This window comes from Pelophylax lessonae (genome assembly GCF_965119305.1).
Source record: "Pelophylax lessonae genome assembly, chromosome: 4".
Classification (NCBI taxonomy): Eukaryota; Metazoa; Chordata; class Amphibia; order Anura; family Ranidae; genus Pelophylax; species Pelophylax lessonae.
In genome coordinates, this window is record NC_138771.1 from 637,806,599 (window position 1) to 637,832,329 (window position 25,731).

At 44.8% G+C, this 25,731-nt stretch overlaps 1 protein-coding gene across 1 annotated transcript; it reads left to right on the plus strand.

The window, feature by feature from the left end:
- Positions 1-12,528: 12,528 nt before the first annotated feature.
- LOC309552046 (uncharacterized protein) lies at positions 12,529-25,462 on the plus strand. Its single transcript, XM_082252802.1, has 2 exons — positions 12,529-13,371; positions 24,783-25,462. The coding sequence occupies exons 1-2, from the start codon at positions 12,672-12,674 to the stop codon at positions 25,373-25,375; spliced, it is 1,293 nt and encodes a 430-aa protein (XP_082108928.1). The 5' UTR covers positions 12,529-12,671; the 3' UTR covers positions 25,376-25,462.
- Positions 25,463-25,731: the final 269 nt, after the last annotated feature.

The window sequence follows — 25,731 nt, forward strand, 5'->3', positions numbered from 1 at the left end:
AGTCACTATATCTGGTCTCCCCAGGATCCTGCAGTCACTATATCTGATCTCCCCAGGAGCCTCCAGTCACTATATCTGCTCTCCCCAGGATCATTCAGTCACTATATCTGCTCTCCCCAGGAGCCTGCATTTGCTATATCTGCTCTCCCACAGTACACTGAACATGGAAATCCAATAGTTTTAGTAAATATAAACTGCTAAATACTTTTTCTCATCAGCAGAATATAGCAGTCCTATGACTTCTATCAGTGTCTGGTTAAAGCTTGTAGGGGGAGTTTTCATTCTCTTCTGATTGTCCTATGATCCTGCAGGACCCCTGATCCTCTGTCTGGACAGTGCTGATTGGCCCTGTGCTGATCACATGCACTCTCCGAAGAAAAAAAAAAAATCTCTAGCAACACATACCAAACTGAGCATGTGCAGGGTGACTTGAAGACTTTGTACCAGGGTTCCTTCTGAGGTTGCTAGCCTGTCTCTCCGATTAGTTTACAGTGACACCATTGATCTTTTTTTTTTACACAAGTCACTCCCACATATGTACACGGTGTTCCATGTGAGGTATCGCTGCGATCATCAGAACGAGAGCAATAATTCTAGCCCGAGACCCCCTCTGTAACTCTAAACTGGTAACCTGTAAAAAATTTTAAAGTGTCACCTATGGATATTTTGTTCATTACCATAGTTTGTTGCCATTCAACGAGTGTGTGCAATTTTGAAGCATGACATGTTAGGTATTAATTTGCTCAGCGTAACATCGTCTTTCACATTATACAAAAAAAAAAAATTAAAAATTGGGCTAACTTTACTGTTTTCCTATTTTTTTATTTAAAAAAGTTTATTTTTCCCCCCAAAAAAATTTGCGTTTTAAAGACCACTCCGCAGATAGGGTGTGACATAAAGTATTGTAACAATCTCCACTTTGTTCTCAAGTGCCTTTGCTAAAAAAAACAAAAATATATATATATATATATATATATATATATATATATATATATATATATATATATATATATATATATATAATGTTTGGGGGTTCTAAGTAATTTTCTAGCAAAAAAATGCTGATTTCAATCTGTAAACAGCAAATGTCAGAAATAGGCCCGGTCCTTAACCACTTGTGGACAGGAAGATTTTCCCCCTTAAAGAGGAAGTAAACTCTTCAAAAACATTTTTTTTTCCCCCCTGCAAAGTAAATGCATAATGTGCCAGTATGCATTGCATACTAGCACATTATGTGACACTTACCTGCAACAACGCCTGCCTTGTCCCCACTGCCAGCCGCATCCATCTTCACCCGTCTTCTTCTGGGTCTCCGGACTCCTGCTGTATTACTGGCCAGAGCCGCGTGACGTCACTCCCACACATACGCGCAGGAGCTGACAGTCACTGCACAGGGCTCTGAAGAAACGGCACGGGCGCTCGCCCCCTAGCTGCAGGCACGCGACCTATGTCGGCTGACGCCGCAGGGCGCCCTGCCGCAGTACAACTGTGGTGGGCGGTCGGGAAGAGTTTAAAGAGGTCGTAAACCTCAGAAAAATAAAAACCTGAAAGACAGAGGTATAATGAGCTAGTGTGCATCGCATACTTGCTCATCATGAAATAAGCAAGCTTAAAATGCCGGGAGGGCGTCCATGGACATCCTCCCATTCTTGCGATGCCTATACGCCCCCTAGGGGCGCGCAGGCGGTACACTCTATAATCACTGAGTGCCAAGGGCCAATCAGAGGGGGCCCTTTACCATGTGATCAGCTGTCAGCCAATGACAGCTGATCATGGAAATAAACAGAAGCCGGTTATCAACTTTTTTTTTTCTTCACGCTGTCAGCGTAAAGAAAAGAAAAAAAACATTAACCAGCTTCTGTTAGAGGGATATTCAGCCCCTTAGTGCCCACCAGTGCTGCTAATCAGTGCCATCTATCAGTGCCCATCAGTACTGCTAATGTCATTATTCTCATTGTTCTTGTGTGAGCAAGTTTTTGTATCTGTTCTAGTATGGGTAATTAAACATACTACACTTAGAAGTGCTCCGCTTTTTCTTTCAATCAGTACTGCTTATAAGTGCCCATCAGTGGCTCATCATCAATGTCAATTATCAGTGCCCCCTTCCAGTGTTTATCAGTGCCCTTCAGTTCTGCCAATTAGTGCCTCATCATCAGTGTCACTTATCAGAGCTGCCTATCAATGCCACCTACCAGTTTCTATCAGTGGCTCATCATTAATGTCCCTTATCAGTGCCGCCTACCAGTGTCTACCAGTGTCTACGCTGCTGAAGACGTCAATGACTAAATGCGTACAGCGTAGTTGCGTCACTTCCCGATCCGGATCTTCCGTGGAACGAATTGCGTTCCGGAGTACAGCACGCTATTGCCGGCTTCTCGTTTGGTCTCTGATCGAGACACACCACTAACGCTGCTTATTATCTTCTGTAATGTGAGTACCCCTTTTGTTTGATACACTAAAATAAAACCTACCATACGGAATTACGCTATATGTTCCCCTTTATTCATCCCAAATATCACACCACCGGAGCATTACCCAATAACAAGCGGAGGACTGGAGAACAGCAGGGTCCCTTCCCCCTCCCTTACAAAGAGGAGTACAGAGGATAGATGACCCATAGGAGCTTACAATTTCCTGCTGTGGCTTACAGTTCTACTTACCCTGCCTGATACCCCTGTGTGGGGTTGGGCACTCTGGTGAGTGCATAGAATAAAAATGTAGTAGCGCCAAAACACTATAAAATGTAAAAACATCCACATAAAGTCCCAAAAGTCCATAAAGAGTGGAGGAGATAGTGTAGACCAGTTCCCAAACTCCAACTGTGCAGAAATGGAGAGCCGACACCCAGACGTGGAATAACACCAACTGCTTACCAGATAATGAGTAATTATGAGCGATGGATAGGACACAAATACGGCATCAATCAAGGGATCAATCTCATCTTATGGTCACATCAGCCCCATTCAAATAAGCAGCCACAATGTTAGGGTAACGATATGGGTAAGGGTCAAACCACCAGGTGGAGTATATGGTCACATCAACTCCGATTTACCTCAATGAAAAAAGGCAGGACGATAGTGCAGACCGTATGGGTAGTTTATTCATACATAAGATAAAATCATACTCACATTGAAGTGGATAAATGAAAGCATTTAAATGAACCGCGGTATAGGATGGCGTGCTGCTCGTATGTCGGGTCGCCTGACGCGTGTCGTCAAAACCATGACATCATCAGAGGCCCACATCACTACCCACTTTGAGCACCTAATATAGTGCACGAGGATCGAATGCTAAATACCACCAGAGGATCAAGCACTCCACTATATGAACTTTATTTATCAAGTCACATCTTTTATATGTTTAATTACATCTGAGATATACTATGATTGATAAGCGGAGTGTATTGATATATCTGCACCTTTATATACCAGTTTTCAGTTTACTTTGGTTTTTCCATACACTTATTATTTGGCATGCTAAGAATGTATATTTAATTGCTAGTCACGTACTTGGAGTCACCAATCCCCTTGCACTTTATTGTTTATATGCACAGATTACTTATATATTTATATTGACTGATAATATATTTTGATTTGCCACATATGCATTTATATCCTTAATTATATTCCTACCTTGTCATCTAAGGAATCTATTTATGTGTTTTTAGATATATACAATTGTGAGCTATATATCACGTCCATACTTAGAGTTACCAATCACCTTGCACTTTATTACACATGCACAGATCACTTGTCTATTATTTTAATATTTATATCAATTTGCCATATATGACTTATATTTAATAATTTAATTGGATTTTTTATTGTGTCACCCAAAATCAATTTATGTGTTTTATTGACATATTTATTGAATTTATTCTACACAGCACTATATCACCTTTTCAACACTAGTCACTTTATATTTATATATTATATGGCTATGAATAATTTAAGGTCTTAAGAGATATATACTTATATATTTAGGAGTCTATAAACTGGTCTTTATCAATATTCCCTTGGGCAGCGCCAATTCCCTATCCCTTTATACACCCATTAATTAGATATAGCATTGCTATATTTTAGGGAGGCTGCAGCCCTTTCATTCCCCTACATTTCCATAGCGCGGGTTTCCTTTCTTTATCTTATACCAGTGTCTATCAGTGCCCATCAATGGCTTATCATCAATGTCACGTATCAGTGCTGCCTATCACTGCCGCCTACCAGTGTCTATCAGTGCCCATCAGTGGCTCATCTTCAATGTCACTTATCAGTGCCACCCATCAGTGTTTATCAGTGCCGCCTATCAGTGCCCATTAGTGCCACCTATCAGTGGCCATCAGTGCTTTCAATCAGTGCACATCAGTGCCTCATCAATAGAGTCACTTCTCAGTGTTGCCTATTAGTGCCGCCTACCAGTGTCTATCAGTGCCGGCTATTAGTGCTACCTCTCTGTGCCACCTACCAGTACCCATCAGTGCCACCTATTAGTGCCCATCAGTGCCACCTATTAGTGCCCATCAGTGTTGCCTCATCAAGTCTATCAGTGCCCATCAGTGCAGCCTCATTAGCGCACATCAGTAATAGAGAAAAATGACCATATTATGATATAAAATAATGGACGTGGGGGCCTTTTGGTGGGCGTGATTTTTGGGGGGGGGGGCAGTATTTCATTCTTGGAAAAGAGGGGGGATTTTGGGACTATATAAGTAGAGGTAGCGTGAAGTGGGATGAATAAAAAGTGTAACAAATGAAACAGTGAACCCAAAAATGAATGCGGACCCATGTAATGAAGTGAGAGAACACCGTGAAAAAAGTCCAGAAAAGGAGGGAGGAGGGGAGGGAAAAGGGGAAGAGATCTGGAGGGGTGTGCATAGGAAAGGACCTGAAAGAAGCAGTACAACATAGCAAATGGTGACCATTGCAGTGAGGTGAAGAGACGAATGAAAAAGTGTGACAAGAGGAATAGACCAGAAATACCATAAATAATGTCCCAGACTCAAGCAGGCGGTGCCCCGTGTCCACCAGGGATTCGCCCCGCACTGTGAGCCCAGCGTCACGGCAGTGTATCAATGACAGAACCTCGGGAACGGAGAACACAGAAGGATGACCGTCCAGTGGGCTGTCTGATATTCACTGAGATGGACAATCAAATGGCGCCACAATGACGTCATACGCTGGCGGAGGGCGTGGCGCCGATGCATGGCGGTACCGCCCACCCCAGACAAGCAAGGGGAGATGGGGAGGACACACGGCACGCATCGCAGCTCCCGGGAGGTACAACAGGGTCCCCCAAGAGACCAGCCAATATGCCCTGAACCATGGGAGGCGCTGCAAAAAAATAATAATGATGATAAAAAGAATAATGATGGTATAGCTAATGTGTAAAGGTATGGCTATAATGTAAAATACATAATATACCCCCAAACAGTACGTGGGGAGTAAATTTGATCCTGCATAATGGGCTATGGGAAATGAGCCATCATATGCTATCAAAAATAAAAGTAATGAAAATGTCTCCCTGTCAGCCAAAAATCATGTCTCTCCATCCCTATTGCATATGGAAAAGAGGGGGGATTTTGGGACTTTAAATGAGGCGCACAGTGGGAATTTCCGTGCGTCTCCATCCCTGTTCAATAACATAAAAGAGAGAGATTGGGACTTTAAATGAAAGACATGAAAGGCTGGCAGGGAAATTTTAAACAACATTTATTAGTACATACAGGTGTATACACATGGACCCAGACAGCACAATGTCTTGCACCAGCCCTGATTCTATGTTTGAAGGTAAAAACCCTTCTGTGTGCAGCGCCCCCCACCCCCACCAATATTTAACCAAGCCCCTTCTTGATCCAGCGATGTCCACGAGAGCCTTGCCTCTCTGGGGACTTGCATTCCTGATTGGCTATTGGCAGCAGCGAGAGAAAATGTCAATTATAGCCAGTGAGCCAACCAGGAGAGAGATAGGGGCGGGGCCGAACAGCGGTTCTATGTGTGAATGGACACACAGAGCATCGGCTCGGCTTGGGTACCTCCATAGCAAGCTGCTTGCTGTGGGGGCATCCGACAGGAGGGAGAAGCCAGGAGCGCCGGCAAGGGACCCTAGAAGAGGAGGATCCGGGCTGCTCTTTGCAAAAACCAACTACACAGAGGAGGTAAGTGTAACATGTTTGTCATTTTAATTTAAAAAATAAAGCTTACAATCACTTTAAGCCATTGTATCATAGCCTGGCTGGCTGGCTGTTCTATAATCAGCCACAAGATGGCGATCAAGTAGTACCATGAAGAGTAAATCTGCTTTGTATATGGTGGAGTGAGGAATTTGTTGGGTGAGCAATACTATCCCTGGATCCCGATTTCTGTCATGATGAGTGGAGAGATGGCAGGGGACTCTGTGGTCTGGAAAACCCTTCTTGATGTTGAATCTGTGTTTGTTGAGCCGTTGGCGGAAAGTTTGGGTCGCTCTTCAGACAATGGTCAGGTTCCACAGAGCCAAGACTATGAAGGCTATCTGCAGGGGCTGACTGGTAACTTTCGACTCAGGGGGCAAGTACAAACCAGAGGCCCATAGTGAAGCAACTTGGCCCCCCTCCCACTCTCCCTTTTCCCAGCCTCAACCCAATTCCAGGCTGAAGCTCCGCTCCAGGTACTCACCGGCCAAACCTGTGTTCCTGACCTGGCCAGCAGGGGGCGGTTGGGGGAGCTGGGACAGCTCCTTCAGGGCTGGCCGGGGGAGGAGAGTCTCCAGTGGGGCATGGAACCGGCCTCTGCTCAGACACAGCTTACACCATCCATGCTGGGGGGGGAGGCCAGCTCTCTGTTTTTGTCTTCATCCCGCACTCACTAGGTCAGTGGTGGAGACTTTACTTCTCTTCACCAGGAATCCTTTAGGCATGTCTGTGGCAGAAGTGGTGCAGCCTTTTTACGAGGCATCAGAGCGGCCCGGCCCCTGCCCCCTGGCCAAGTCCTCCCCTGACTACCTGGCTCCTAGCAAAACACGGCTTATCAAGAAAGACCACCCTCGCAGTCAGTAAAGGTTTTTCAGATGCAACGTTTCCAGATGCCTTTCTTCTATTATCCTGATGGATGGGATTAGAACAGTCCATTCCACTAATACTTCAGCAACCTGGCCTATTACACCTCAACTGTGCCTCCTAGTTTATCATCTACCTATTCACCTACCTACCCCTTCCGTATGCAGTATGTAAAAAGAAACGGCCCAAACTCTCTCTCCCAGCTGCTATGGTTATCTGCATTGCACATGTTCACTCCAAGATGGCCTATATGTGCCAACGTCATTTGGTGCAGGATAATGTTACTGCCGCAAGGGCGGGGCGGCATTGTTCAGATGGGAAGTTCATTGGGGGGCAACAGCGTTTTTTTTCCTCCCTCTTGATGTGTCATATACTACCCCCTAGACCAGGGCTACTCCCCCCTACCCCCCCTCCCCTCGACCAGTTTATTGCCCTTCAAACTGTAGGGGGGCTGGACTGTGGGAGTGGAAAATGTCCCAGCATCAGTGGGAGCAAGAGTACATTCCCCTCACCAATCGTTGGTATCTGTGAGGGGAATTGTGCCCCATCATTGCTGTCAATGGGAGCATGATCGCCCCATCATTGGTGTCAGTGGGAGGAATAGTGCCCCATTATTGGTGCCGATGGGAGGAAAAGTGCCACATTGTTGGTGTCAGTTTAAGTGGGACATGTTATGTGCCACTATTAGTGTTAATGGAAGGAACGGTACCTCATTGTTGGTGTCAGTAGGAAAATTAATGGCTTGTATCATTGGGAGAAATAGTGCCGAAGGGCCAGATAAAGGCAAGCAAAGGGCCGCATCTGGCCCCTGGGCCACAATTTGGAGACCACTTCCTTAGAACACACATTCCCACTTGTTGGTAACACATTGCACTTGCACTTCTTCTTCTTTCCTGGATCACAATTTGAGGGATTTGCTTAGAGGACAGACCATTGGTTTCACATCATGTGAGATCTATGGGGATGGACCGTTCCTAGTGGTGCATCCGTTGTGTCAAGGTTCACTTATTGGTATATGCAATTTTTTGTATGTTTTGGGAGTTTAGTGCTAAGAGGGTGCAATATTTTTGATCTGCCAGAGCTTTGGGATTGTAGGAGCGCCATTTTGTGCCAATTAGGAGAAAAACTTTTGGGATTTCTACAGATATATTGGTTTTATGACATTCTCTTTCCTTACCTGCTATTTATTATTATTTATTATTTGTATAAATAAAAGTTACATTGTTTTTATACATCTGTGTATTTTGGCATTGGTGCCTTAAAGTCCCGTTCACCCATTGGCGTTTACCCATTGGGTTGGGTAGCTCAATGTGGTAGATGCTTTTTAGCGAGATATGTAGGACTTTAGTTTCTGGTTCAAACATTTTATTGGAGAACAAAGTAAACAGGTAACAACAATTGGTAAACAGAGTGACAAGATGAGTACAAGCCAGATGCGCTAACAAAATAACGGCTACAATAACCATGGGTCAAACTTAGGAGTAGATGGATAAGAGGCAACAGGGGGGCTGTGGCTAGGACTCTGCAACTGGCTTAGCTAACCCACAGGCACCCCATAAAGGGAACACTCTGTGCCCAGATGGGGAGACGCGGCAAAGCTGCAAGGGTGAACAAAGTTCAATAGCTCAGTAGCACGTGAAAAGGGATAGATGGGTGTGATAATCCACATGGTAATGCAACTAGACGGAGGAAACAGAGGTTACAATAAGTAAAACCAGGAAAAGCAGGCTAAACCAGGGAGCCTGCGAGGTGCACTCTATAGTTCTTGACAGGCTCAAACAGGTGTGTTGTTGGTGCCAGAACAAATCACGTAGAGAGGTGGAGCAGGGAAGGGGGGGGGAGGTAGAGCAGAGAAAGAGGGGGGAGGGGGGAAAAAAGGAAGGTTCCCCGGGGGGGGGATGGGGGTTAATGAGCAGGAAGTAGTAACCAGTAAGCCTCAGATTAGTATCAGGGCAGCAGGAGGGAGTTGTCGAAGTTGGAGGGAAGAAAATTGTCAACCCAAGGTTGCCAGAGTCTATCGAATTTGTCTATTTTATCCAATAGAACCGCCTCAATTTTGGCGTGTATCATGGCGGAGGTGACCTGCTGCTTGACCTCAGGCAAGGAGAGGTGCAGGGACTTCCATGCTCTTGCTATGGTTTGTTTGGCTGCCGTGGTGACTTGGAGGAATAGTTTGTGCCTAGATTTAGAAACGGGGTCCGGCTTCACATTGAGTGAAGCAAAGAGGGGGTCAGGTGCGATTGATTCAGCCATCAAGGTCGAGAGGATTTGGAAGACAGCTTGCCAGAAGGTTTTAACTAGTGGGCAAGTCCACCAGATGTGCATGTGTGTGCCTGCCTTCAGGCAGCCTCGGAAGCATGTGGAAGATTGGGAGGGTAGGAATTTCGCAATACGCGAGGGTACCAAGTACCTTCGCATCAGCACTTTGTAACTGTAGGACTTTAGTTTAAAGGAATGGCAGCCCACTTTTATGAAACTAAATCAAAGTTCCATCCAAAGTTGCTTATGCAGGGGTTTCAACTTCACAAAGCAAACAACCAAAAAAAATGCCAAGCCACCTGGCTTCTTTGTGAGCACCGCTGCTCTCTTTGGTCTCCTAGACCACAGGTTCTTCAGGCTCCCTCAGCCTATTATCGCAGCACCTTGCTGTACAGGCCCACTCCTGGCCTCAAAATAGGGTTCTCCCAGTACCCCGGGTTCTCTCACACTTCTCGGGAACACGGGACTCCCACAAGCCCCCCTCTGTGAACTCACTAGTCACCCTAACTTTCTCACTCTTTCTGGATCTGTGCAGCTATCCTGACTCTTCCAGTCTTGTGGGCAAGAAGTCCACCCAACAAAGGGTCCTGTCTCCCAAGCAGGTCACCCCTCTTGCCTGGAGCACACAGCCTGCATCCAGGGCAGCCATCAGAAATTTTGTGGCCCCTTACACAGCTTTGGGCATGGGCTTGACCACTTGGCTACTGAATGCCTACAGGAGGGAGAGGAGGAGAAGCAAGCATTTAGTGGCCGTGGAGTGATCGGTTCCTCTATATGCTGCCCCCGTCACTCCCCATCATCCAGGCAGGGCCGGCCTTTGGGGTGTGCGAGCTGTGCGGCCGCACGGGGCGCCATGGGCAACAGGGGCGCCGTGCGGCCATCACAGCTCGCAGACTGTGAGTCGCAATTAGTTACATGAATCACATCAGTGGAGTCGGATCCAAACGAATCACACCAGCAGGCGCTGCCAGGTCCCCCTGCCCTGGGACTGGGTGAAGGCATCGCCGCATCGGCAACTGAAAAAAAAATGGCTGCTGACGGCTCCCGAAAGGCACACTGCGCAGGCGCCGCTGCTCGGGAAAACCCGAACACGCTCGGCTATTCTCGGGCAGACGGCGCATGCGCAGTGGCGTCTAAGCGCCGGGAGGCGCCATTTTTAAATGCAAAGAGAGCCACCGTCCACAGAAGTCACAGAAAGGTAAGTGTCACTGAGCCCTGTCCAGTTTTTAAGAGGAATTAGGCTAAATACTTTTTATTTTGTGTTGATAATGAAGGGGAGGATATAAGGGGAAAAAAAAGAAGAAAAATACATTAAAATAATATGTTTACTAATTGCATTGGTAATGGCAGTTACATACATGTATATAATGTATACATGTATATAATGTATACATGTATGTAATGTATACATGTATGTAATGTAATGTATGCATGTATGTAATGTATGCTTGCATGTAATGTATGTATGTATGTAGTGTAATGTATGCATGTATATAATTGCCATTACCAATGCAATTATATTGTAATAAACATATTATTTTTATTAATTATTTTATTGTATTTTACTCCTTTGTTATTTGTCTTATGTTAAGTCCCTTATATCCTCCCCTTCATTGTCTAGAATAGGGATGGAGGTGCCTGTTTCACATGTGGAAGAAGAAAAAGTTTATTGTGGACTTTTTGTTTGGAGCACCCAGTTTTTTTAGCACATTATATGATATATTTGTGTATTGAGATTTCTTTAATATTTGTGGTACACATCTAATGCACTGTATTTTGATGCATACAGTCACGGTATTGAGGAATTTTTTTTATGTGAGTTCATATTTTTATTCCATCACCGTTTGTACACTGTAGTCATTTTTTGCACTTTGGCGCTGCATTATTTATTTATTTTTGCCTGTTTCACATGCACCTCATAAAGTCCCTGGCTTTTTGAGGAGGATTAATTAGAGTGTGTCGCCAAACTGAATATTGGATATACTCTGTAATAAAACTTATATATTTAGGTGACCAGGGGGCGAGGGGTGAAGATGGGGGGGGGGGGGCGCCACAGGATTAGCTCGCACAGGGCGCCTGAACACCTAAGGCCGGCCCTGCATCCAGGTGTGCATGGGCCCTTGGAGCATGGGGCCAGATTGCACATGTGTCTCCTGTAGTTATGCCCCTGGATGGGATCAGTGTCAGCTATGTCAGCAGTGTCAGTCTATGGGATCAGTGGTGATGGTGGTGGGGATGATGTTGGCCAGTGACGGCACCAGGCCCTGCTCTCAACTGTGCATGCAATAATTCCCGCACACGTGCATTGCCTAAACAAGAAGCTGCCACTGATATGGGCAGAAATCCCAAACAGAGCAGCCGTACATCAAAACTAGAAGAAGCGGCAGGCAGTGAGGCAATGGACGGCGCCCCCCCCCCCCCCCACAGTGGTGGAACACCAGTGGCCTGCTCCTGGAACCCCTCGGGACACCTGGGCCCCTTACAAGTGTATGGGCAGTTCTCCCCCCTGATGGCGGCCCTGCCTGCAGCCTGTGTGAGTGCACAGGTGTGCAGGGTCACAATCAGGGCTCGAGTCCTGGGGGAACGCATGGGAACGACGTTCCTGTACTATTTTTACAGCAGGAACGCCGTTCCCGTTAGCAGCTGCAATAATCCAGGTCTGAGAGTTTGAGACTTTATCTCCAAATGGCAGCAACTGCCACTGCCCTGAGCTACTTTCAGACCTGGCTTATAATGGCCCTGCACACCTGTGCACTCACACAGGCTGCAGGCATTCAGCAAAGTCCTGACACAGGGCGGAAGGTTCCGTCCCACCCAAAACACTTTAGAACCTTTAAACTCCAGGCCCCGATCCAAGATTACAAAACCCAGAGAAAACTTACAACACAGTTTTCACTGCTCACAATAAACACGCCGGAGTTTATTCAAACTGCAAATTTCCTAATCTCACACCATGGCAGGGCCTCACATGGTCACAACTCTTTATTGTATAAAATGACTTTCCAATCGTTCTCATAAAATAAAAATACCAGACAACAACTTTTACCAAATTCCCTCATCACTTTTAATGGGTTTCTTTCCCCCTCTTATGTCGTTCCGCTTCACCCCTCACTCGGCATTTCACCTCAGTGTAAAATTTAGAATTACCTCAATGTCCTCGTTGATGATTAATTGGTTTAGATAGGAACTGCTGAGATAAGAGAACACAGTCAACACTGCTGCCACTTCTACATGATGATGCAAGATTTAGACAGATGGTAGACACAAAGTACAGTGTACAGCCCTAAGAAAAAGGCATGTGCTGGTGGAGTAAGAGGACAGCTATGGGAAGATCCGGAGTTATAGAGGGCTAGAAGCTGAAGAGGAGACATCCTTGTCAAATATGAGTCTATCTCAGTGGATTACATCCATCTTTCAGCCTCAGAGGCCAACATCTTGCCACCTACATCTCTTGAATGAAAGCCAGCAACTTCAAACTATGCACCTGCTGAACCCTGTACAGTTGACCGAGCCTGGACCCACTGGGGAACCAAGTCTGAATTTACTATTCCATGAAAGTATTTCTGATCTGGGAGGGAAGGAAAGTATTCTGCTTGTGGGGGAGGCAGGATATAACCCAGAGAACAATAATAGGAACCGAGGAATTTTGGGAGAACTCTCTTTTGCTCTCTTTGGAACTCCACAAAATAATGTTGAAGTCAATGAAGAGTCTAGTAACACTCGCAGCTGTGTCACCTCAAAGTCTCCATCTAAACTCAGAAACCTTGATTATCCTGTCATACTAGCGGTTTTTCGAGACACGTTATTAATGGACATGGCTAACAAAACCATGGTGAAAGAGGTTTTGAAAGATGTCCAGATGAGGACCAGGGAGTCAAGATCAGCCGTGGTTGGTATTGTCCTAACACGAGAACCTTGTGAAAAAGATATAAATATGGGACCCAAAGAGATGCTGGCTGAGTTGATGAGTCAAGTATTTAAGAGGCAGCCTTGGGGAGTTTGCTGCTATTTTAGCCTTCAGCCAAAGTCCATCCACGAGGTGAAGTGGACCATCATAAAAACGCTGGGAGGAACATTTAAAGGCAAGTGGCTTTGAAGTCTTTCCCTATCTGTAGAAAGGGTTTAGGCACCACAAACCTAAAGGCAATCTGTTCTCAAAAGTCAGCATTGGTTGGGACTAAAGGGCCATACACACTATAGGATTTTCTGAAGACTTTTTCCTTTAGATTTACATTTTCTATGTAGTGCAAGGGCCTGCCAGATTGCATACAAATTGAAAGTGTTTAGGTTTGACCTCATATTATATGGTTTTGGTAAGTCTAAAGGAAAAAGTCTTCAGAAAATCTTATAGTGTGTATGGCCCATAAAGCTCACAAGCCAGTCACCCAGCCATAGGAGAAAACTAGACAGAACATTTGGCCAATACAAATATCGATAGAGGTAAATAGAAATTTTAAGGGTGAGGGCGAGGCAAATCTTAATGCCTCACCCTCACCCTTGAAATTTCCATTCACCTCTATCGATAGTTTAATTGGCCAAAAATAACAAAAAAATAAAAATAAAAAATAACAATAATTGTCCACCAAATGGATCTTTGGACTAGTTTCCCAGAGGTAAGCAACGGACAGTACACTGGGTACCTGATAGACATATGCGATTCCTTTCATTACTTATTGAAATTCAGACAACATTTTCTTTATTCAGAGATTCAGATGCATCCTAATCTCAGTATCACAATCGTAACGAATTTCAACTATAAATAAATTATAACAAAACAAAATTATCTAAAAATGTATTCTAATTTATAATTTATTTTATTTATTTATTTAAAAACATATTGCAATAAATACAGCAAGGTATAAAAGTGAAATTAGACAATGATTCCTACTTAGGCTGCTTTATAGAATAGAAAAGAATAGAAATGAATAGAGAACACAATACAATATAAAATAATAGAATAAACTAGAATACAATAAAATAAAACAGAATAGAATAGAATAAATTGGAACAGAATAAAACTGAATAAAATGAAAATAATAGAACAGAAAATAAAAGAATAGCATAGAAAAAATAAAATATATATATTAGATTAGAATAGAATAAAATAGAACAAACATAGCTGTCTATCAAAACTTGAATTTCGAATGAATTTGAAAATAATCAATAAACGAAACGAATCTGAATATATGAAACAAATTTCCGAAAACGAATCATTCCAACATAATGAATATGACAAAACGAAATGATTTACTTAACGAGCAAATCCAAAACAAAATGTTTCCATCGTGCAGATCTCTAGACCTGAATCAATCTACAAATTTCTAAGGGCGAGTGGCTTACAAAGGTAACCTCTCCTCACAGTCGAATGTTCTCACCTGTGTGACATTAGACACATTTGGAGAGACTGGATGACCTCCTCCAGGTGCCTTCCCTTAAATAAACTATAGGAATGCAAGGAGAGTTCAGGAAACACTGCTGGATACCTTAAGTGTGGAACATCTGTAAACCAATTGTTGATACTATCTGGAGTTTTGGTCCTTGGGCTGGTTAAGCGTTTCACATTGAGTCTTTTAGATATTACTCATGTTTTGTAGGTATGTATGAATGCGCCCACTACTGGCGGTGGTAGGCAGATGTGAGGAGGTAGGGTTGCGACCTCATCACTTTAATCAAGGACACATACACAGGTTCTGAGGCTGATATAATGCATAAGGCACTAAGTGATGTCGATTAGCACCTTAATCAGCCTCAGAACCTGTGTAATCAATGTGTGCCTTGGTTTAAAGGGATGAGGTGGCAACCCTATGAGGAGGTGGCCGGGATGTGTTTATACAGAATAAGCCTCCAAAACCTGTAAAAACCAAAAAGTCTCTCAGGGCACCTCTTGCATGTGGGATTTGGGAATGACTCCCACAAAGCACTTTCTGAGATCGCTATCAAAATGCACCCTGGGACTTTTCAGGATTTCCACCATTTGCAGATACCTTCACATACACATGAGGACATGCCTGGTGGATGCTTTTTAGTTACATGGACCTCTACAAAAGCCTACACTACCAGTAGGACCTGGGAAAGTGTAGGTGAAAAGCTCCAGAATGTTCTAAGATATTTCTTTAACCACTTGACCCCCAGAAGGTTTTACCCCGTCATGACTTGGCCATTTTTGGCTATTCAGCACTGCGATACTTTAACTGGTAATTGCACAGTCATGCAACACTGTACCCAAACTAAATATGCTATAACACATATCCAATAAAAAATGTAAAAAAATAAAATTTCTTCATAAATTTGGACCAAACTATGGTATATATCAAAAATGTGCGCTAGGATAACATGAGAAATAATTATAACATGATGTGATCACTAAAGTCCAGCTGCTGACACATACAGTATATGCAGGAATAACAACATAAAAATATACAATATCACAGAAAAGTGCAGCACTAATGTTAAAAGTCCAATAAATTGAATGAGATTGAATAAAAAAAGCAGAGAAGCAAGTGTGAGGGCTAACTGAGTAGAAGTCCAAGGAAAGCCACCAGCAACACCAAACGCCTCTTACCCCAGGATGTAGACCCCCTGCACAGAAGGTCAAAAAAAGTTTTACACTATCCCGGAGTGTCCCCTCTTCAGAGACAGCCCTGCAAAGCAGCCCCAGGGCAGGCAGCCAATCCCCAAGTTAATGGCCAACCCTAGGCCTTGGGACTTGGGGCTAATAATTGTCATTAGGGATAGGAGACCCGGGGCTTTTTGGGGGCCCACTCAGGGCTGTAGTCTGGGTCAGCCCCCCCCCCCCCCCCCCCCCTGCCGACGCCACTGACACTATCCTTTAGCAATTGGGACACAGGCACCAATCGTTTCTCAAGGATCCTTAGAATATGGCACTATATCCTCTTCAAACTTCTCTAAACTATGGTATGCATGCTGGAATTTTTTTTTTACTACTAATCAGCAACCTATAATGGGACTGCAATAGTGCGGCGGGCAATCTGACACTGACTGACGCTGGCGGAGAACTGACTAACTGACACTGACCATCATCAGTGACATTATTACAGTGATCAGTGATAATACTATATAATATTGTACTTATGACACTGGCAGGGAAGGGGTTATTTTCTGGAGTATTCAATGGGTTAGATATGTGCCTAGCCAGTGTTTCTCTTAGATCTCTAAGTTTCTCATCCCTGCAGAGAAAACGGACAGATCGCTCCCTCTGTACAGAGCTCTGTATTGTAGGCAGCGAAGTACGGGTACGCCGCTTTACCCACACCGCCCGCTCGGCCGCAGGACATTGGGTGGGAAGTGGTTAATCAACGCAATCAACAGAGGCGCTTTATTTTTATTTGACTCCCGAATTTTACAAGCAGTTGATTAGTTGTTCTTCCATGGCAAATAAATGATGGCTTCTTCCTAGCTGAACATCTGCCAAACAAGAGCACCGTGTTCCTTGGGAGTTCATTGCCATCATTTTCGGTTTAGTCAGTGATATGATTACAGCGAGGTCGTGTCTGGACTCCTGACCTGTACAAAAAAAAAGGATTTGCATACAAGGCAAGAGTTTTCTGTTAGTAAAATTCCTCTTCATTTTATTCACACTACTCAAGTTTCCCTATTTTCCTAATGCCCCCCCCCCCCCACCTTTGTGTGACCCACTAACCAAATAACGAGACACGGTTCTGTGCTGACTGATCCATAACCACTTCCGGACTCACTTCTGGACCGGAAGATTTCCCCCCTTAATGACCATTTTTTTGCGATTCGGCACTGCGTTACTTTAACTGACAATTGCGCGGTCGGGTCGGGGGGATTTGTGCTAATAGGGATGAATGAGGGGGATTTGTACAAGGAGGGGAAATTTATTTTGGGGGGATATGAGCTAGGAGGTTGATGGGGGGGATTTGTGTTGGGAGGGGGAAGAGGATATGGTATAGGGGGTGAGGAATTGGGGTAAGAGGGGTATTTTTTTTGGGGGGGGGGGGTTATGCTAGTAGGGATGAATGAGGGGGATTTGTGCAAGGAGGGGGAAATGTATTTTTGGGGGAAATTAGCTAGGAGGTTGATGGGGGGATTTGTGTTGGGAGGGGGGATAGGGGAAGAGGATATGGTACAGGGGGTGAGGAATTGTGGTAAGAGGGGAATATTTTTTTTTGAGGGGGGGTGGGATTTGTGCTAGTAGGAATGAATGAGCGGGATTTGTGCAAGGAGGGGAAATTTATTTTGGGGGGATATGAGCCAGGAGGTTGATGGGGGGATTTGTGTTGGGAGGGGGGATGGGGGAAGAGGATATGGTACAGGGAGTTAGGAATTGTGGTAAGAGGGGAATTTTTTTTTTTTTTTGGGGGGGGGGGTCTGTGCTAGTAGGGATGAATGAGGGGGATTTGTGCAAGGAGGGGAAATTTATTTTGGGGGGATATGAGCTAGGAGGTTGATGGGTAGGATTTGTGTTGGGAGGGGGGATGGGGAAGAGAATATGGTACAGGGGGTGAGGTATTGGGGTTAGGAGGTGTACAGTGGCCCAGTTTTGCTTTTCTCTTATGTTCATTAGACGAAAAAATTTTCTTTGTTTCATTTCATTTAGATTCATTAATCTAGTTATTTAGCTTCATTAAATTCAGTTGATTCAATCAATTCGTATTCAAAATTCATATTCGGAATTCGTATTCGGATCTGGTTTTATGTCTTTTTTGAATTCTCTTCAAATTTACCTATTTGTTTTTGTTTTTTTTTTTATTCAAAATGGTCGAATCAATGCATTTTGAATCGGTCAACTTGATGATTACAATGACTCTTTAACCACTTTACATCCAGATGTACTGCGGCAGGCTGGCTCTCCCAGGCAAAGTCCCGTACATGTACGGCGCTTGCCTGGGAGGAGCTAGGGGGTGAGCACGCGCCACCGGTAGCTTGCTCCCGCCCCCGCTCGTCAGCATGGGAGCCAGTGCGTGTGACAGGCGACTCCGATGGCCGCCGGCCACTTGCGATCTCCCCCTGCTGACAGAAAAGGACAGACGGCTGATGTAAACACAGCCGTCCATCCTTCTCCCTGAGATGAACACAGAGACCATGTGATCCTGCTATATAGGATCGCATATCTCTATGGTCATCTCACAAGCCCAACCCCCCCCCCACAGTTAGAATCACTCCCCTAGGCTTACATTTAACCCTTTGATCACCCATAATATTAACCCCTTCCCTGCCAATGGCATCATTACAGTAACAGTGCATATTTTTAGCACTGATTACTGTAGTAATGTCACTGGTCCCCCCCAAAAGTGTCAAAAATGTCAGTTAGGGGTCCGATCTGTCCGCCGCAATGTCGCAGTCCTGCAAAAAAAACGTAGAACTCCGCCATTACTAGTAAAAAAAAAAACAATAAAATCTACATAAATCTTTCCCATAGTTAGTAAACGCAATAACTTTTGCGCAAACCAATCAAAATACGCTTATTGCAATTTTTCTTTTTACCAGAAATTTGTAGCAGAAAACAAATTGGCCTAAAATGTTAAAATTTAGATTTTTACATTTTTTTGGGGAATGTTATATAGCAGAAAGTGAAAAATATTGTTTTTTTTTTTTTTTTTTCAAAATTGTTGCATTTTTTTGTTTATAGCGCAAAAAATAAAAATCGCACAAGTTATCAAATACCACCAAAAGAAAGCTCTATTTGTGGGGAAAAAAGGACGTCAATTTCGATTGGGTACAGTTTTGCATAACCGCGCAATTGTCCGTTAAAATCACGCAGTGCCGAATCGCAAAATAGGGCCTGGTCATTGAGCAGCAAAATCTTCCGGTCTTAAAGTGGTTAAATCCTCTTTGGGCTTAACAAAAACAGCATTATTCCAAAATGGTACTCTAATAACACACACAGTCTTTGATTTCAGAAATATGTTTATAGTTTGAATTCGCATGGAATTCGATGTAAACTTTGATTCGAATTTCCATTCGTTATTCAGAGCAAGCGGTAAACTTCGTTTGTACTGTAATTCGGTTATTCGGATATATCCAGATCTCCGAATAATGAAGAATTTGTCCGAATATTTATTCGGAATTAATTGAGCCGCACACATCATTGTTCTCTCACTTTCTCTCCCTCACTTTCTCTCTTTTTCTGTTTGCTGATTGTTCTGTGCACACCCCATGGATTTCTGGCATACTAGGCTCAGTTTGCCTGTATGCGGTGTCCCTTGTCCCCTTATCAGTGGCACACACTTCACTTTGTTTGGCCACAAGGGAGAGGCACTTCACATACCTCCCAGCCAGCTTCTTGTTTGCTCTGAAATGACAAAGAAATATGCAATGTCACGCTCCAATAGGAGGGACCGACTCCCGGGTCCCTTCTGTCTGATTCTTCCCAGGGACATTTCTAACAATGAATGTTAACCAGCTGAACTCCGGAAGGTTTTACCCCCTTCATGACCCAGGACATTTTTAATATTGTCTTGACCCTGGGCAAACATTTACTTTGTATAAACAAAAAGTCCTGGCGCTGTGGTTGCGGTGGTCAGACGGCGGGGCTGGGATAATGGGGTCGGACAATGTCCCAAGGGGGTCCACCTTAAATATCACGTCCAAGTCCGGGCTGCTGCCTACCCTAACCCAGATCCCAACTGGGTGGAGAGAATAGCAACACAAAAAGATCGGGTATGATGGCGCTCCCGGACAAAAAAACATAAAAAGAAAGAAAGAACTTGGATGCTGCTCGGGATCTGGATGATAAGCTTGTTTATTAAAATCAATAAAATAAGCTCCTGGTCAGGGAGAAACCAATGGTGTGCCAAGGATGTAGTACTAAGCATGTAGACATGGTACCAGAGGAGATAACTCAAAGAGCAAGGAGGACCCAGAGGCAGGAAAACAACGCCTTACCACCTGTAAGGTCTGGACGGTGTGTCACCTGTTGATGGACTGACAGCCTCGATCGAATCGGGAACCTTCGCTGCGGGTGAGTCTCCGGATGGGGCGATGCCTGGGGTGAGAAGAGGTTGATGGGGGGGTAGAATGCTCAAACCCCGACCTACAGCTCCGGTGGCGGTGCGCGCCCGAGGTGGCAGCGGCCGCTGCTCGTCAGTCCCTACTGACGCGGCGCCGGGAGATGACGTCACCAGGTGCCTAGCGCCGACGTGCGCACCAGGGGCTGAACCAACGATGTAGCCGGAAGTGTGGAGGTAGCTCACCAACGACCCGGCTCTTGCACAACCAAAGGATCACCTGGCGGAGCTATTGGGGAATGCCACAATTGGAGGGAAATGACATGTTTCGGGCCGAGCCCTTCTTCAGATCTCCTGTGGCTAACTAAAAGGGCACATTTATAGGGTATGAGAAGGAAGAGGCGTTGCCCCCCACTCTCTGGCTCCACCTTGTGTCAAATCATGATAAATACAGAACAACAACATAATAACATAACTAAACAAAAACAAAACAACAATTATCATAAAAAATTATTGGAAAAAAAATGTATGAGCAATGTATGAAAAATATAAAAAATATATATAATAAATATATATATATATATATATATATATATATATATATATTAAAAAAAGAAAAAAAATTTTTTTTAAAAATGAAAAATGACAGATGACGACCTCGAGCCCAACCAAAATGAATGTTACACCACAGTGTAAGCGTCGAGCTCCTCGTTCAACCCATGGGGGGACAGAGTATTGAGCTTATAAATCCAGAACGTCTCTCTCTTGCAAAGCAAGGAGAGACGTTCATTGCTGGACAAGGAACCCTTGGGTACGCACTCAACCGCCCACACCCTAAGGTCCTGTACTAGGCCCTTATGGTGGGTGGCAAAGTGTCGGGGCACACTGTGGGGTGGTTTCATTTACTTTGGCCCTCCCGAATCCTTGGGCCCCACAACAATTACTGGGCCCAGGACAGCTGCCCCTTTTGCCCTGTGTTAAAGACGGCCCTGTTCATGACCAGGCCATTTTTTGCGATATGGCGATTGCGCAGTCTTGCGACTCCGTACCCAAATACAATTGATGTCCTTTTTTTCCCCCCACAAATAGAGATTTATTTTGGTGGTATTTGATCACCCGTGCAATTTTTATTTTTTGCCCTATAAACAAAGAAATAGCAACAATTCTGAAAAAAAAAAAAAAAAAAACAATATTTTTCACTTTCTGCTATAACATTCCTAATGAAAAAAAAATAAAAATCTATTTTTTTCATAATTTTAGGCTAATTTGTATTCTGCTACATATTTTTGGTAAAAAAAAAATATCCCAATAAGTGTATATTGATTGGTTTGCACAAAAGTTATCACGTCTACAAACTAGAGGAAAGATTTATGTCATTTTTATTCATTTAATTTTCTTACTAGTAATAGCGGCGATCAGCAATTTTTAGCGGGACTGCGACATTGCGGCGGACATATTGGACCCCTAACTGACATTTTTGACATTTTTGGGGGGACCAGTGACATTACTACAGTAATCAGTGCTAAAAAATATGCACTGTTACTGAACTAATGACACTGGAAGGGAAGGGGTTAACACCAGGGGTGATCAAAGGGTTAAATGTGTCCCTGGGGGGTGCTTTCTAACTGTAGGGGGAATGGGCTTGCTGCATGAACACAGAGACCTGTGTTCCTAAATAAGAGGAACACAGGATCCCTGTGTTCATAACTGATAGAACAACGGTCTGCCATGTTTACAATGGCAGACCGCCATTCTGTCTCCACGGGGAGAGATCGCGGGTGCCCGGTGGCCATTGGACCCGTGAATTGGCTTCCCCTGTGGAGAATGGGTGCGCCCCCACTAGCGGTGCCTCGAAACGACGTATAGGTGCTGTATATGTACTGCGGGCAGTCGGCAAGTAGTTAACGGAGACCAAAAAATATGAGCTACCAAGAGCGTGCCATCATCCAAGAAACAGACAAAAAAAGAGAAAACAGCCCAGTTGGTGCCAACTAGACACAAAGGTGGACTTTATGGGCACATAAAAGGATAGACAAAAATTATCAAAAAATTATCAAAAAATTATCAAAAAAGATATCAAAAAATGATGTAAAAAGGTTAAGGGCTGAGTTCATTCTTGATGTTTTTTATACATTATGTTTTTAATGGAATTCAATAAATGTGATTTTTTTTTACATCATTTTTTGATATTGAAGTCTTTCCTTTTATGTGCCCATAAAGTCCACCTTTGTGTCTAGTTGGCTACAACTGAGCTGTTTTCTCTTTTTTGTCTGGTTAACAGAGACAGGGGCGCTCTCCCTGGCCTGGGCACTATATAAAGGCGTGGAGGTGGACATAGACTCCATGTACCCCATGATGTCACATATGACGAAACATGTAGGATGTAGTCTATGCAGTGGTGTATTTTGGTTTTGTGCTGCCCTAGGCAAGACTAAAATTGGGCGCCCCCCCCCTTCCGACTCCTATGTAAATTTGCCCCACTCCTTCCTTTTTAATGGATGCGACTCCCTCCAAAATTGAAGGACTCCAAGTCCCAGCATGAACCCCTGAGATCTCACGGGGGGGGGGGGGTAAGACAGGGGGGGTAAGAGAGGGTGGGATAGAGAGAGAGGGGGGTGGGTGAGGGAGGGAGAGAGAGGGGGATGAGAGAGAGAGGGGGGTGGGTGAAGGAGGGAGGGAGAGCGAGGGGGGTGGGTGAAGGAGAGAGAGAGAGAGAGAGAGGGTGAGGAGGGGGGTGGGTGAGGGAGGGAGACAGAGGGGGATGAGAGAGAGAGAGAGAGAGAGAGGGAGGGTGGGTGAAGGAGGGAGGGAGAGAGAGGGGGTGGGTGAAGGAGAGAGAGAGAGAGAGGGTGAGGAGGGGTGAGGGGGGTGGGTGAGGGAGGGAGACAGAGGGGGATGAGAGAGAGAGAGAGAGGGAGGGTGGGTGAAGGAGGGAGGGAGAGAGAGGGGGTGGGTGAAGGAGGATGGGAGGGGGAGAGAGAGAGAGAAAGAGAAAGAGAGGGGGTGAGGAGGGGTGAGGTGGGTGAGAGAGGGGTTGTGAGAGAGAGAGAGGGGTGTATGAGAGAGAGAGGGGGGTGGGTGAAGGAGGGAGGGAGAGCGAGGGGGGTGGGTGAAGGAGAGAGAGAGAGAGGGTGAGGAGGGGTGAGGGGGGTGGGTGAGGGAGGGAGACAGAGGGGGATGAGAGAGAGAGAGAGAGAGAGAGAGGGAGGGTGGGTGAAGGAGGGAGGGAGAGAGAGGGGGTGGGTGAAGGAGAGAGAGAGAGAGAGGGTGAGGAGGGGTGAGGGGGGTGGGTGAGGGAGGGAGACAGAGGGGGATGAGAGAGAGAGAGAGAGGGAGGGTGGGTGAAGGAGGGAGGGAGAGAGAGGGGGTGGGTGAAGGAGGATGGGAGGGGGAGAGAGAGAGAGAAAGAGAGGGGGTGAGGAGGGGTGAGGTGGGTGAGAGAGGGGTTGTGAGAGAGAGAGAGGGGTGTATGAGAGAGAGGGGGGTGTGAGAGAAAGGAGGGTTGAGAGAGAGAGAGAGAGAGAGGAGGAGAGGAGAGAGAGGAGAGAGAGAGAGAGAGAGAGAGAGGTGGGAGAGGTGGCTCTAGCAACCAGTGGCCAAAAGAGTCTCAGGTGGAGGGGGCGGCTTTTTTGCTGCCCCCCTGCAAAGTGCCGCCCTAGGCCTGGGCCTTGTTGGCCTAGGCCAAAATACAGCACTGAGTCTATGTCTGAACTAACCACCCCAATTAAACTTGTATACAAGTCATTTTTATCCTGTTGACTATTCACTGGATTGCTTTAAGGGTTTAGTATCCTTATCTCAAAATAAGTGTTTTACACTATGTGGACCTCCTATGTCTTCCTTGGTCACGTCTGAGGAACACCAGGGGTATGCTTGGCCAGCCTTGTTACCTTCCTTTCTGGTCTAACCACTAAGGGATTCACTTTAAGCGCTGAATCATTATTTAAACGCTTGTCTAGGCTCCTACAGCGTGGAATCTAGAGATCACGGTGGAGGTGCACCAGGTGGAGATTCATCTAAACTATCATATTTCTTTGTATATTACGTCAATGGACTATCCTTTCATCTGTCACTGTGCACTTTAGTGTTCATTCAAGCACTATATGGACTATTTATTTAATGATTTACTTTGAACTTAATTTATTTCGCGCTGCAATTTTTTTTCATATATCTTCATACATTTAGGCCAAAACGTATTCTGCTACATGTCGTTGGAAAAAAAAAATCCCAATAAGTGTATATTGCTTGGTTTGCGTCTACAAACTATGGGAGTTTTTATTTTTTTATACTAGTAATGGCGATGATCAGCGACTTAAAGTGGGACTGGGATAGCACAGCGGACAATCTAATGCCCCACATACATGATCAGAAAATCGTACAAAAAGATACTCACTCACTGTCACTCACTCTGACAATCAGAGGGTCTTGGCCATAAATCATTGGGTGAGATCGGTGATTGGCATGTGCTGGAGCCAGTGACAGCTAAATTAATTGTAATAGTAAAAAAAAATAGGAAACAATTTAAATAACTTGATATCTCATTCTTCTGTCCTTCTCTTAAGGTGAGGATGCCTACTCAGAATATCAAAATTGTGATCTGGTTGGCTTGTTTCGGGATCTCGTCTGCCAGCTTGGAGGCAAAGAAAGATTTTTGCTCTTGGGTAACATCTGTCCATCGGTCAGTCCATCTAGAAAAGCTGGCGTTTTCAGTGAACTTACAACTGCCCTTTTCGATGACATTGAGGACTCCTGTAAGTTGACCAGTCAGCACTCAGAACTGACATCTGGCAGAAATGCGATGTCCTCCAGTGAGTGCGCTATGCTCCCCACACCAAGGTCTTTCCCGTACCCGCTCATCCTGGTGGTCTTCCGTTCCAGCTTCGTGAAGGAGGACTCCAACAAAGCCCAAGTGAAGGAAATTCTGGTTGATATCAAAATGAGGGTTGAAATGTCTTCTACACGAGTGGTGGGTGTCCTGTGCAGCCAGGATCCTCTTGGAGAACCCGAACAAACAAAGCTTGAGGTTCTTCTTCAAAAGATTCTCTGTCAGGTGTTCAACTGTTCCACTGCGGTCTGTAGCTTTGTAAGGACCAATCCAGAGTCAGTGGACCAAGTCAAGAGATGTGTATGTAATATCCTCAAGCAGACAATCTGAACCTGCAAAAGACAAGTAACAACCGATGGTACATCAAAAGATCATTTAGAACTCTACCTCTTACTTAAATAAGCATGTTATATTGTTATAAAACTAAATGTTTTCTTCTTAAATTTTCATGTGCTTCTAACTGCCAGACACCATGAGAAAATATTTTAATTACTTGCAAACCTTGTTTTTTCATTGGTGATAGAGTGAAGAAGGGTTCCGTCGGGTTGGGGGATATTGACCCTCACTCAAGAACCTCAAAACAACTGTAAAACATTGTGGTGGATGTTATGGTTTGAGGTTACTTTGTGCCCCAGGTTCTGGGCAGCTTGCAGTCACAGAGTCAACTATACATTCTACATCATATC